General features: G+C 49.7%; 1 protein-coding gene across 1 annotated transcript in view; it reads right to left on the bottom strand.

Moving 5' to 3' along the window:
- The window catches only part of TGM6 (transglutaminase 6), a 33,927-nt gene extending 20,463 nt beyond the window's left edge, over positions 1 to 13,464 (bottom strand). Inside the window, exons 1-3 of the mRNA XM_077112303.1 lie at positions 13,234 to 13,464; positions 914 to 1,087; positions 165 to 407 (exon numbers count right to left, since the gene is read on the bottom strand). Coding sequence (XP_076968418.1) covers positions 165 to 407; positions 914 to 1,087; positions 13,234 to 13,240 — 424 coding nt within the window. The 5' untranslated portion in view covers positions 13,241 to 13,464. The remainder of the gene's footprint in view (positions 1 to 164; positions 408 to 913; positions 1,088 to 13,233) is intronic.

Raw genomic sequence — 13,464 nt, 5'->3', positions numbered from 1 at the left:
TGCCCATCAGGCCCCCCTCATGTCAATTTCTGCACCCAAGAAACCCCCTGGTTCCTGCCCCTCTGGCCTGGGCTTCTTGGTAGCACCTGGTGCCTCTGCCCAGTGCCCGCCCCACCCAGGTCAGGCCCGTCTCTGAGGACAGCCTTGGACCCAGCAGCTCCTACCTGGGCACCATGGGTTGAAGAGGAGAACGAACGCGCCCAGCTTCCTGTCGCTGTGTTTGCGGCGGGAGGAAGCCCTGGCACTCAGCCGGTAGCGGCCGATGACCGCGTCGGGAGGACTGGCAAGGCTGACGGTCAGGGTGTTCCCCGTCTGAGCCTCCTCCACCACTGCCCAGCCGCTGCCCACCTCCGGCTCCGATGTCTGGAACACGGCTTTGGTACGGAGGGCCTCGGAAGCCTGGGGGCCTGGCGGAGAGGAGAGGGAATCGGCATCCAGCGGCTCCAAGGAAACCCAGCCCTCGAGCAGAGGAAAAGCGATGGGCTGGCAAGTCCAACGTGCACCCCTGGATGGGTGGGCTGTTGGGGAAGAGCTTTGGCTGCGGCACAGAGGGCCCGAGGCGGAGCTGGAGCAGCCCAGCCGTCCTGGCTCCCGGCCCATCCCCTGAGCGAGATGCGGCTCCTATGCCCTGAATAGCCTAAAGTGGAAAGCTAAGCTTGAGTTTCCAAAGTGCGGGAGGATTTCCCACGCCCTCCCAGCGCCCTAGAGTTCCTGGGGTTCCCGGGGTTCCCGAGAGGTCGTCTTGTCCGTCCCACCACCTGCAGGCAGCACCTTCCAACTAGCCCTGGAAGGCTGTCATCAGAGGCCTCGGGGCCAGACTGATGACAGCAGGGCCTCACTCGGGTCGGGTCGGGGGCCACGAGCAAGGCTCTCCGCCAGCCGAGCGGCAGGGGCCCGGGCGGGGCGCGCCTACCCGTCTCCACCGTGAAAAAGAGGGTCTCCTCGGCCTCCAGCGCTCTGCTCAGCTGCAGCGTGAGCCTGAACCTCTGTCCCCTGCGGACCACCAGCTCAGGGCCCGGGTACTCCTGCGTGTGGTGGACGGCCCCGTTCCTCGGCCGCTGCCAGTCCACCTCGGTGACTTTGATCCCTGGGCGGGGAAGGGACAGGGAGAGAAGGCCGCGCTCTGGGTATGTTTCTCCTCCAGCCCCTGGCTCGCCGTCCCAGTCACGCCATCCAGCAACTATTGATGACAGATAATCTCCAGGCTGAGCTGATGCCTGTTTCCCGGGGCTCTATGGGAGAACAGGACAGCGGTGGGTCTGCCCTGGAGAGACAATGGCTGGGAGCACAGCCTCTGGGGTGCAGCTGCTCTGGGTTTAGGGGCTCACCCACCTTCTAGGTGACCTCCCTGGACCTCAGCTTCTCCCTCTGTAGGATGGGAATAATGGCACCTTGTGGGGTGCTTGTGAGCATAACTGCACCCCCAGAACACAGAGCTTAATGCATGTTATTATGTTCCAGATATGCCTATAAACAGCAAATTACCATTTTGATACATGCTGACAAGGAAAAGAACATGGAACTGAAAGAACATATGCCAGACGGGCTTGACCTGGTCAGAAGGGCAACAAGGAAAGCTTCCTGGAGGAGGTGGCATTGAAAATGAGTATTAAATTGTATGGGGAGGTGTCACGAGAGAAGATGTGGATGACATATCTAGCCTTAACCCAAGTGTCTTCTCCCTTGGTCTATTCAGGGTTCATTATTCAATAAATATTTATGGTGCCTGACTATGTGAAATAGTCTGTGAAATAGACACGGTCCAGCCATCAGGGAGTTGACAGTGAGCGGAGGAGGTCAGCTCTAAATTAGATAGATCTCAAATGGCTGACTGCAAGCTTTGCGAAGTTCTCCAGGGGCAAGGGCCAGGGAGAAAAGGTCCAGAGAGCGGGGGCTGTCCACCCGCCCCTAAGCAGGAGCCTTGGCGTGGACAAAGGTGGGAGGGAGTGTGGGGACCCCTGAGAGAAAGCCAGTGAGGCTGGAGGAACTCGCAGGGACCAGACCCCCAGGGCTTGGAAGGGGATGAGGGGTCAGGCCTTTATCCTCAGGACGTGGGAAGTCACTGACGTGCTCTAAGCAGGGGCAGGAAGAGTGCCTTGCAGAGATCACGTGGTGCTGGGTGGAGGACTAATTAGTGACATCTGATGGGGTGCTTTAGGAAGCAAAGCTATTAGCGCTATCTATTCACACACCTGCTCCCAATCCTCTGCCGGATGTCCCATTGCCTGTTAGAATCTGTGCAAACTCCTTTGCCTTGGCCAAAGGACCTTGCAGGATCTGGCTGCTTTCCCTCCCCTCCCAGCTCTTCTCTCCTTTGCTCTGGTTGTGTTAGACCCTGCCTCTCCATCCTCCTGCCCCACGCCCTACACATGCATTTTCCTGCCCCAGGCCTTTCATAGGGCCCCTCCTGGCCAGAGGACCATTCGTTCCCCTTTTGAGAAAGTTTCTCCCTCCTTGAGCTCCTAACTTTGTCCGATCAGTGACTAGGTCTGGAATAGTAATAATAAACTTAATGATAAGAAAATCTTTGCACATATTCAAAGGTTGATGCTGCATAACAAGCCATTCCCGCTTTCCAGATGCAGTCTCCAGCTCCCTGGGCTCCCAGCTTCTACCCTTGGCCATCCGTTCTCAACGTGGCAGGCAGGGGGCTCCTGCTAAAACCCAAGGTCATAGCACTTGACTCAAGCTCTCCAGTGGCTCATCTCACTCAGCAGAAGTCGAGGTCTGTGCAATATCCCATGAGGCCCTTTGTGATTGGGCCCTTTAATGTCTTTCTGGAATCTTCTGTTTCTCTCCCTCTCCCTCCCGCCTGTCTGGCTGCAATGACCTCCTCACTTTTATTCCTCGAGCCTGCCTGGCATGCTCGTCTTGGGGCCTTTGCCTGGGCCGTTCCCTCGGCCCGTAGGGTAGAGTCACCCTGAGTGTAAGTGGTGGAGGTGGGATTACAGCCAGCCCGGAGTCTGTGTTTGCAGACCCTAGACTAAGCCACCCTGATTTTGGAACCCACAGGAAGCAAAACCAGCAGTCCTAGGCACTAAAAGTCAGCCTGGGCCCAGCCCATGGCATCAGAGCAGTAACTTGTCTGGGTTGCGGCCTGAGAGCACTGGCCCAATTGTTTTGCTTTCTAAAGACCCCAGTACCTTTGCACGACCTTCTGGTTGGGAGGTGGGGTGCAGATTGTATTTTCCAAACAGGGTCCTGACAATCCCTCCCACCCCACACACTTTTCTTACAGCATGACTTTGACACTTTGCTCCCTAAAAATTGGGATACGGATTTCCTTTGCGGAATCTAGGAGGGCTCGTGACTCAAGCACAGTGACATTTTGTCACTTCCGAGGCTAGGTAATAAAAGTTGCCACAGCTTCTGCCTGGTTCTCTCTTGTTCTTGGAACCCAGCCGCGACACCAAGGCCTCTAGCCCATGGTCCGCCGAGCTCCCAGCCGACCCCCAGCAGCAGCCTTGACAGCCAACCTGTCACGGAAGCCTCGGGTCAAGCTTTGGTGCTGACACCACATGGGGCAGACAAGTGGTCCCTGCTGAGCTCTGCCCAAGGCGGGTGTGTGATGAAAGAATGAATGTTGTTTTTAAGCCGCTGTGTGTTGGGGGTGGTTTGTTACACAGCAATAGATAACTGTAGCTGGGAGCCCCGTGGAGTAACTGAGATGGAATTATCTGAAAAGCCTGGTGGGATCATGACTCGAAGTTAGATTTAATTTGATTTAAATAGTAACAGAAAATGTGACATATCTTTTGCATCCAACTTTGTGATTATTAATCCATACCTGCTGAACTTATCATCATGAAATTCTCGAGTCTGGAGAAGCCTTTAGGACCATCTCCAATGGTGGCACTCAGCTCTTCTTTCCGACCTACAAACCCTGGCTCAGAGGCTGGTAGGAAAAGCCACCCCCCTGTCCCCCTTTGTGGCCTGGCAAAGGCAGCTCTTTAAAGTCCTGGTTGGTTTACAAAACTGGGGAGGAGGTAGGCAAACGCACGTAAAGAAAATCTTATATAAGGAGGAAAATAATGATGTCCCTAAGTGCTTGCCTTTTGAAGTTCAATATTTCTGGATGGTTTTGATAAAAAGAGGTTGGTTTTGACCAAGGTCTGCTGCCAGTATTATATTATATTTCATTATATTATATCCAGATTCATTTCGCCGCTCTGATTTTACAATCCTTCCAACTCCAGACAATGTATTCAATCATCAGGTTGAAATCTCTCTTTGATAGTCTCCTACACAAATCTAACTGAACATGTCCAAAAGAGCTCCCTCTGTGTTTTCCATTAGTATGGTAACTTCGTTACATTTAATGAAACAATGTTCTTATAATTATACTATTAACTACAGCCCATAGTTTACAATAGGGCTCACTGTTTGTATTGTACAGTTCTATTGTTTTTTATTTAGTTTTTTATTCTAGTAACATATCTACAACCTAAAATTTCCCCTTGTAACCACATTCAAATACATCATTCAGTGATTTAATTAAATTCACAATGTGTGCTACCGTTACCACCATCCATGACTAAAACTTTCCCATCACACCAAATAGAAATTCTGTACCAATTAAGCACTAACTCCTCGTTCCCCTATCTCTGTCTCAGCCCTTTGTAACTGTAGTGTAGTTTCTGACTCTATGAATTTGCTCATTTTAATTATTTCACATCAGTGAGATCATGCAGTTCTTGGCCTTTTGTGTCTGGCTTATTTCATTCAACATGATATCTTCAAGGTTTGTCCACATAGTAGCATGTAACAGAATTTTGTTCCTTTTGTACGGCAGAATCATATTGCATTGCATATATATACACACTTTGTTTATGCATTAATTTGTTGATGGAAAATGGGGTTGCTGCCATCTTTTGGCAATTGTGGGTAATGCTGCTATGAACACTGGTGTGAAAATATCTGTTCGAGTCCCTGCTTTCCATTTTTTTGGGTATATACCTAGTAGTGGGATTGCCTGGTCATATAGTAATTCCATACTTGACTTTCTGAGGAACTACCAAACTGTTTTCCACAGCAAGTGCACCGTTTTACATTCCCACCAACAATCAGCAAATGTTCCTATTTCTCCACGTTCTCTCCCACACTTGTTATTTTTCATTCTTTTTTTTTTTTTTGTATGCCGTATGGTGGAATCACATTTCATTCTTTTTCCATGTGAGTAGCCTGTTATTGCAGCACCATTTTGTTGCATTTTTGTTTGTTGGTTGGTTTTTGTCGGTTTCTTTGTTTGGGAAGTGAATGAGCTGGGAATTGAACCCGGGTCTCCCGCATGGCGGATACAAATTCTACCACTGAACATTCCCACCCCCTCATTCTTTCTGATAGTAGCCATTCTGGTGGGTGTGAAATATTGTCTCATTGTGGTTTTGATTTGCATTTCCCTAATGGCTAATGATGTGAGCATCTTTTCATGTTCGTTTGGCCATTTGTGTATTTCTTTGGGGAACTGTCTATTCAAGTCTTTTGTCTGTTTTTTCACTTGAGTTGTTTGTCTTTTGTTGTTAAGTTGTAGGATTTCTTTGTATATTCTGAATATTAAGCCGTTAACAAATATGTGGTTTCCAAATATTTTCTCGCATTGTGTAGGTTGTCTTTTTACTTTCATGATGAAGTCCTTTGATGCACAAAAGTTTTAAATCTTGTTGAAGTCCCATTTCCCCATTTTTTTGTGTTGTTTGTGCTTTTGGTGTAAACTCTAAGAAACTTTGCCCAACGCAAAAGTCCTGAAGATGCTTCTCTGTTGTCTTCTAGGAGTTTTATAGTTTTGGCTCTTTTATTTAGGTCTTTGATCCATTTTGAGTTAATTTTTGAATATGATGTGAAGTAAGGGTCCAGTTTCATTCTTTTGCATATCCAGTTTCCCAGAACGATTTGTTGAAGAGACTATTCTTTCCCCATTGAGTGGACTTGACATCCTTGACAAAAATCAATTGGCCATAGAAATGAAGCTTTATTTCTGAACACTGAATTTAATTCCATTGGTTTATATATCTGTCCTTGTGCCAGTCCCATGCTGTCTCTGATTACTGTAGCGTCATAATGAGTTTAAAATTGGGTAGTATGTCTTCCAATTTGGTTCTTTTTCAAGATAATTTTGACTATATAAATGTGATAATTGGCTTTTCCATTTCTGCAAATAAAGCTGTTAGAATTTTGGTTGGAATTACATTGAATCTGTAAATTGTTTGGGGGAGAATTGACATCTTAATAATATTTAGTCTTCCAATCCATGAACATGGAATGTCCTTCTATTTATTTAGGTTATCTTTGATTTCTTTTAGCAATGTTTTGTAGTTTTATGTGTACAAGTCCTTTGCAACCTTGGTTAGATTTATTCCTAGATATTTGATTCTTTTAGTTGCTATTATAAATGTGTTGGAGAAGCCATAAAATATCGCTATTGTTGGAGAAGCCATAAAACATCGCTGACATGGCTGCCGCGGCTGACGCAAGGCAACACGAAATGGCTAACCTGAAATCTGCCCTCCACCCTAGCAACAACAGTGACCAATTCCGGTAATCTGCCCTCCAGCCTAGCAACAACGACCACCAATCCCAGCCCGACATGTGTCCCTGCATGCTTCCCAGCCTATATAAGTCTGTGCACTTCCTGAATAAAGCAGACGCCTTCCATTTTCCCCCGAGGGTTGTCTCCTGAGTCGCGTGCTGTGTGCCTGTGTGACTGACTCAGTACAGCCCCTTACCCCCAGCCATCAGCTAACCAGCCATCAGCTACCCCACATAAATGGATTAAAAAAAATCTTTTTCAGTTTGTTCATTAATAGTGTATAGAAACACTCCTGATTTTTGCATGTTGATCTTGTGCCCTGCCACTTTGCTGAACTTTTTTTATTAGCTGTAAAGTAAATTTGTTGTTGATTTTTCAGGATTTCCTATATATAGGATCATGTCATCTGCAAATAGAAAAGTTTTACTTTTTTTCCAATTTGGATTACTTCATTTCTTTTTATTGCCTAATTACTCTGGCTAGAGATTTCAGTACTGTGTTGCCTGACCTCGCCTTGGGGTGTGTGGTTTACACCCAAAGGACTATTATGTCACATAATAATGCTATATCTCCACTGTGCTGCAGGCAGGTGGGCTAATCTGTCCTCATCATCCTCAGTCTGGGACCCAGGCTGGTAGAGCGCCCACCATCTGGAGATCACCCACCACTGGTCACACACCTGACCCCAGTCTCATGTTCTTTATTTCCCTTCAACCCAGTCAATTCCTGATCATCATATTTGTGACCTCAAGCCTTGTAGGGTCTCAAGCCTTCTCAGGAAGGGTAACTTGTTTTTCTTACCCCAGAATGTTTTAAGAAAACTCTGCAGGGTAGGGAGAGAGTGGAATCCTCACTCCAAGCTTCTGTTTCTCCCTCCCAGCCTTAGGCTGCCCTATATTTAGGATACTCCCCTTCTTTGTCCAATCCACCATCAAGTGCAAATGGCTCCACCTCTAAAACATGGCCCAAGTCCATCCACGTGGTCTTGATCTCCACCACTTACCCGCTGGGACCAAGCTACTGACATCTCTCGTCAGTAAAGATGTCTGCAAGGCCTCCTAACGGGGCTCCACTCATCAGAAGTCTGGACTGAGGCTATGGAATGAATTCATGGAAAAAGCGAATTCTAGCCTGGCCTAGAATCATGATTTGGGAAAAATGACTGAGCATATGAGTGGAAACTTCTACAGTTGAAACCTTGCATCCCAAACTCAGGAGCTCACTTGGCCCATGCTGTAGTGAGTAAACAAGGACTATGGGGGGCGCCCCTGTGTGGCGGGGTCCAGAACAAGAGGGCCGGGGCATGTTACCCTTGGACTTGCCAATCCTGACATTTCAAGGTAGAACTGAAGCTTATACATCAAGTTATCCTGTGTGGAGAGGATCAGACCATTCAAGGCCCTGGACTTTGAACTCAGGTGGCCTCTGGTTAGTCTGAAAACACAGGCAGGAATGCCCATTTGCCTTATATATAGGACTGTCAAGTACAATACCAGAAGAGCTGGAAGCATCCTTAGAGTCCCAGGTCTCCATTTTACTGTCATAGAAACTGAGACCCAGAGATGAGAAAAAGGTGACTTCTGGCCCGAAGACACCTTGATTTTGTAGCCCACAAATTCACGTTGCTCCTTCTCAAGTCACAACCTATGCAGGGACAGGCCGGAACAGGATGCAGTTGTTTCTTTAGGGGATGAGTCAGGAGTGGGGATGAGGTTATTGGGTAGTAATTATCTGACCACTGTATGCTCCAGGGCAGTGAACAAGGGGGGTTTGGGGAGGGTTCCTGGACCTTGGGTCATGGGATCAAGCCCTGAGGATTCCTTGTCACAGCCCCAACCCAACTCCCCACCGCATTGAGGCGTCTTCATCCTCACCACAGAAGGGCATGAAGGAGTTGGCTGAGTCAAAACTGTCCTGTGATAATTCAGTGATTATCATTGTTATCCCTGAATCTCTCACAACTTTCTCCCCACAGTCATATTCCCTAGGTAAGTTCTTGGGGGGGTGCTTTATCATACTCCCCAAAACTTATACACCCCTGAGAAGCAGCTCATCTACTCCCCATATGTTAGAAAGTCCTTCTTTCTGCTGAACCAAGGTCTTTCTTCTTGCAGCTTCCATTCCCCCCATTCATCCGTGCTCTAGCTCTCCATTACCCCCATAGGATACATCTTCCGTTTGCTCTGTGGTGGTTTTGCAGAGAAAGTACTGAGAAATTGCAACCTCCTACCCTCAACTCTGCCCCTACCCCATCACCTAGGAGGCTGCTCTGGTCCCTGTGTGGTCTGCCTCTGGGGCTGTTTCTTTGGTGATCTAAGTCATCTACACTTGCCAGCATCTCACTCCATGACTTAGCATTTGCAGGATGAAGGTTAGGTCTGGGGTCCAGGATTCTGCAGGGTGAAGGCATCTGTTCTGGAGATCACAGCTCATTTCTGCCCTAACCACTCTCCCCTCCAGCCCTCATAGGGAAGCGGAAGGCTGTTTTGCAAAGGCGAGCAGCTCCCAGGTGTCGAGCAGCCCAAGGCTGGGAGATGGATGTGCACACGGTTGGTTTTTCTGGATCTTTGTCAAAGTAAACCAGACCTCACCTCCTCCAAGTGCTCAGCTCCATTCTTCCATCTGAGATTAAGACCTTTGTCCCTAAGCAGTCATCCAGGATGCTGTGCTGTAGCTCTTCATTTGCACATCTCTCTCCTCCACTGCAGGGGTCTCTGTGAGGGGTCTCGTTCTCTCAGGGTTGCTAGAGCCTGGCTCAGAGCGCAGGGTCCAGGGCCCAGGAGACGCTCAACCAACGTTGGTTGAAAGAATGAATGACCATCCCTGTCTCTTGGCAGGAGGGTGTGTGAAGGGAAATGCTCGCTAGCTTCCCGGACCCACCCTGAGGTCACTGCCCACACCCATTGCTGGCCATGCCCCGGCCTCCTCCCGGCTGCCAAACCTTCACAGCCTCCCCGCCCACCCCATAATCCCTCTCCTCAAACTGTCGCATTCCAAAACCTGCCCTTCCTCCCTTCCACAAAGCCACGGGGCAGGAGGAAGGGGTGGTGTATGAGCCTCTCCCTGGACACTGAGCCTCGGCCCCGGCCACTGACTTGTTACCAGCTCGTGTGTGACCTGGGGTAGGTCACTTCCTCTCGCCAGGCCTCATTTTCTGTAGAATGGTCTAGAAGGGCTCTTACAATCTGGATAGTCTGTGTGACCAGAGTAAGTGCCTCTGATGCCTCCAGGTCTCCTCTTAGCACCCTCTCCCACCCCCACGCCCAACAGTGAGTTGATGTGAGGGTTGTCACCCTGCCCCTGGGATGGATGGGCTGGATGCTGGTACTCCCCACACACCCCCAGTGGATAGCAAGGCTGTGAGGACAGGATGGAGGACAAGTGGTCAGCGCTTGGGCCTTCACTGCAGGGATATGCAGGGTGAGCCCCAGCCCTGACCCCAGGCTCAGGGCCCCCAGGTCAGAGGCTGCACCCACCAGGCACAGGGAGGAAGGGATGCGGGGGGAGTGTGGCCGTTCTCACCCCTTCCTCCATCTACCCAGTCATCCCGAAGTCTCGTGGCCGCCTTGCCTCCTCCCCCCGCCTCCCTCCCTGCAGAGGCCGACATCCTTCCCTCTCTGCACAGCCATCGGGAGCCCCGGGGTCGCAGGCACACACCGTGCTCAGACCCAGGTTTTGCCCCTTGTTGGCTGTGTGGCCTTAGGAGGGTGACTGGCCTCTTTGAACCTCAGTCTCCTGGTGAAAATGGGGGTGTTGAGGGGACCTGGCTCCTCGCGTGGTTAGGACTGAACAAAATAACTTACCTAGAGTACTTAGAACAATATCTGTTACATACTCAGTAAATGTGAGTGTTCTTAATATTATATTACAATTAGTATTTTTATAGGACCTCTGGGCCGCCATTCCAGTGCACTTCCAGTTCATATCATCCTAAATCTTTTAGCTGTTGTCTGCGGGGTCCTGGACAAGTTATGGGACCTCTCAGAGGTTCAGATTTCCTTCCCTGGAAACTGGCCTTTCTCATGGGATTTGGGGGAGGACTAAGCAAGGGAATGGTTATAAACAGTGTAATGATAAAATGCATCACCTAAACCAGGAAGTTTGAAGAGTGAAGGGGGAAGCTATGAATGAACATGCTAAGGCAACAGGTTTATACAAGGGTGAATGGTCTCCTCACTTAGAAAGTACTTGGCTCACTGCTGGGTTCCCAGATAGAAGCTCAATGGAAGGGTGTTTTTCTATCTTTCCCTCCTCAATTCTTACACACCTTTTGCTTGAATGACTGCATGGCCCAACAGCAAGAACATTTTCCAGCTCATCATATTCAATCCATCTTGCTACTATGGAGAAACTGAGGTTCATAGAGAGGATGGGATCTTTCCTATTGCATGAGGGTCAGCTTGTCCTTTCTCTGATCAAGAACCCTCAAATCCATGACCACTACCCTGGCATTCAAGGTCCCTCACAGTCTGGCCTGCCCACCATGCCCATCCTTGGCAACCTGATCTTCTCTCCAGCTCACTAGCTCACCAGCTGGCTCCAGGGTCTGGTCTAAGAAAGAGTCCTATTTGGAGGGAAGGGTATATGCACAGAAGATTGCTTCTCACCCACCCAATGCCATCCCTTGCCCTCTCCCCCAGCCTGTCTCAGCTGTTCATCTCCTGCCTGATAGCAGAGAGCTGAATGATACTTCCCTCACCAAATCTCTGTCTGGGGTTGGCACCCAGTGAGGTGGAGCCCATGAAGCTCTACCCAAACCAGTGACACCTCCCTGACTCTAGACTCAGCATAATCGGTTTTTAATGGGTCCCATTATGACCTTCTCCTTAGTGTACATCCTGGACACCTGATTTCCATTGCAAAATATTAATTGGGGAGTTGCCTAGGGCTTTCCTGGGGCCACTGCCCAATCTCCCTTTCCTTCCGTTCATTGCGGAAGCTGCTATTCTCTCTCGCTAGTAGGCAGGAGCCCATCAATTCCAACCTGAGTTCCCAGCCAGGGCCAACTCTACAGAGTGTTCTGCTCAATTCTTAGACTTTCTGAGAAGCAACAAGGACAAATGGGTCTCATCTCATTTGCTGACACGCATCAACTGGCAAGGGCTCCTTGAAGAATTACATTGAGGAGAACCCTGGCGCCATGTCCAGGCTCTATAGGAAAGAGCTGTGGGTCAACTAGTGATGTCAGCCATGGGCAGTGCTGGGGGAGGAGGAGCAGGCTCTGGCCCCTGCCTCCACCCAGCACCTGGGCTTTCACCTGTCCATGCATAAGAAGCACTGGAGGTCTGGCCTACTGCTCTGGAGAGCAGGTTCTCCCAAGAAGCCAAGAGGATGCAGAAGACCTGGGGATTGAATTTAATCCAACAAATAATTGAATTATAGGCTAGGCATGATGGGTCCAATGCTGACACTTTATAGATGGAGAAACTGAAGCTCAGGAAGAGGAATAGCCACCAGCAAGTTAGTAACAGACCCAAGATTGGAGCCTCCATTGCCCATCTCATGCCTAGGAATCTTTCTTGGGGATTAGACCTGGTACTGTCAAGTCGAAGACTGGTGGTGTATCAAGCACTGAGAGAAGAGGGTCTCCCTAGGTGAGCTCCACAAAGCAGATCCTGAAGCAACCAAAATCGATCCTCTCCGAACCAGGCTAAGAGGAGAGAAGAGACCCCAGCTCCCAAAACAGGCAGCCCTGTTTCCAACAGGAGTTGGCCTGGTCCTCAGGGGAGCAGAGCCATCCCAGGAGCCAGAAGAGCCCAGGATGCCCTTCAGTGTCATCAACTGCCAGGGGGAAAACAGGAAGAAGCAGCTAAAATGTGGCAAGGAAGTTAAACCTCCTGCGTTTGAAAGTCAAAAAGTAAACAAGATTTGACGCATAGAATTATCACATGACATGGAACAATTGAAAATAACAGACACAGAATTAGAAACACTCTTTAAGGCCTTAGGAATTCAGGACCCCTCCCCTGCAGGTATGGTCACACTGGAACCCCGAATCTGGCACATGGTAGGAATGAAACATAAGATTGTTGGCTAATGGGCAGGTTCCTGGGGTGTGTGTGTTTGCGTGTCTGGGGGTGGGGGGTGGGGCGCAGGGTGGTAGTTTGCTGCTTCCTGTAAGGGGACCTTGCGGGGGGGCACATTTTCTGAGTCTACAGTTTACAAAGCCCCACATGAGCTGCTCTGTGGAGCACAACATACTTAGTCTCATCCTCACCCCAGGCCTATGAGATAATTTGTACTATAACGCCCATTTTACAGAAGAGAAAACTGAGGCAGCAGGGGCAAAGTCTCTTTTCACTTCCTCAGATAGAGCTCTGCTTGCCTCCAAGCATGGTCCTTGGGCTGGCAGTTACGGGACAATGCAGCCTTGGACCTTTCCCCTTCCCACCCAGCCCACAAGCCCCAGCTCTGCCCAGAAACATTTTTGGATCCACGTCACGCGCGTGAGAAGACCCCGGCTCCTCTCCGCTTCCTTGTCTGCTCCCACCTCCTCCACCCAGCCAGGCCTATGGAAAAGGCCTGGCCCCGAGCCCAGAAGGAAGCACTTGAGTCTGGCACCCTCTCCTTCCAGCTGTGGGCCCCCATTCTCTAACATCCTAAGAATCAATGATCCAAGTTGTGCTCTTGAGATAAGGACACCCCTTTTCTCAAAGCTCCGCTTGGGGGCCCTCGAGCCCAGAGGCCCTAAGCCCCTGCCCACTCACCTGCCATGCCAAGGCTGGACTCCCTGCCTCCTCAGTGCCGTGTGGGTGGGCAGTCAGGACGGTGTGTAGGAGCAGCCAGCCAGACCCACGTTAACAAGGAAAATTTCGTAGGCAGGATAGTAAGAATTCAAAATAGAAGGCGTGGCCCTTCTCCACGCAGCGATGATACCTATGAAACACCTAATCACCTAATTACCCTGGTTCACTTCTAGAAGTTGTCCAATGGGGGCG

This window comes from Tamandua tetradactyla, chromosome 1, assembly GCF_023851605.1.
Source record: "Tamandua tetradactyla isolate mTamTet1 chromosome 1, mTamTet1.pri, whole genome shotgun sequence".
NCBI lineage: Eukaryota > Metazoa > Chordata > Mammalia > Pilosa > Myrmecophagidae > Tamandua > Tamandua tetradactyla.
Note: the sequence above shows the minus strand (reverse complement) of the source record. Positions and strands in the feature narration are given on the sequence as shown.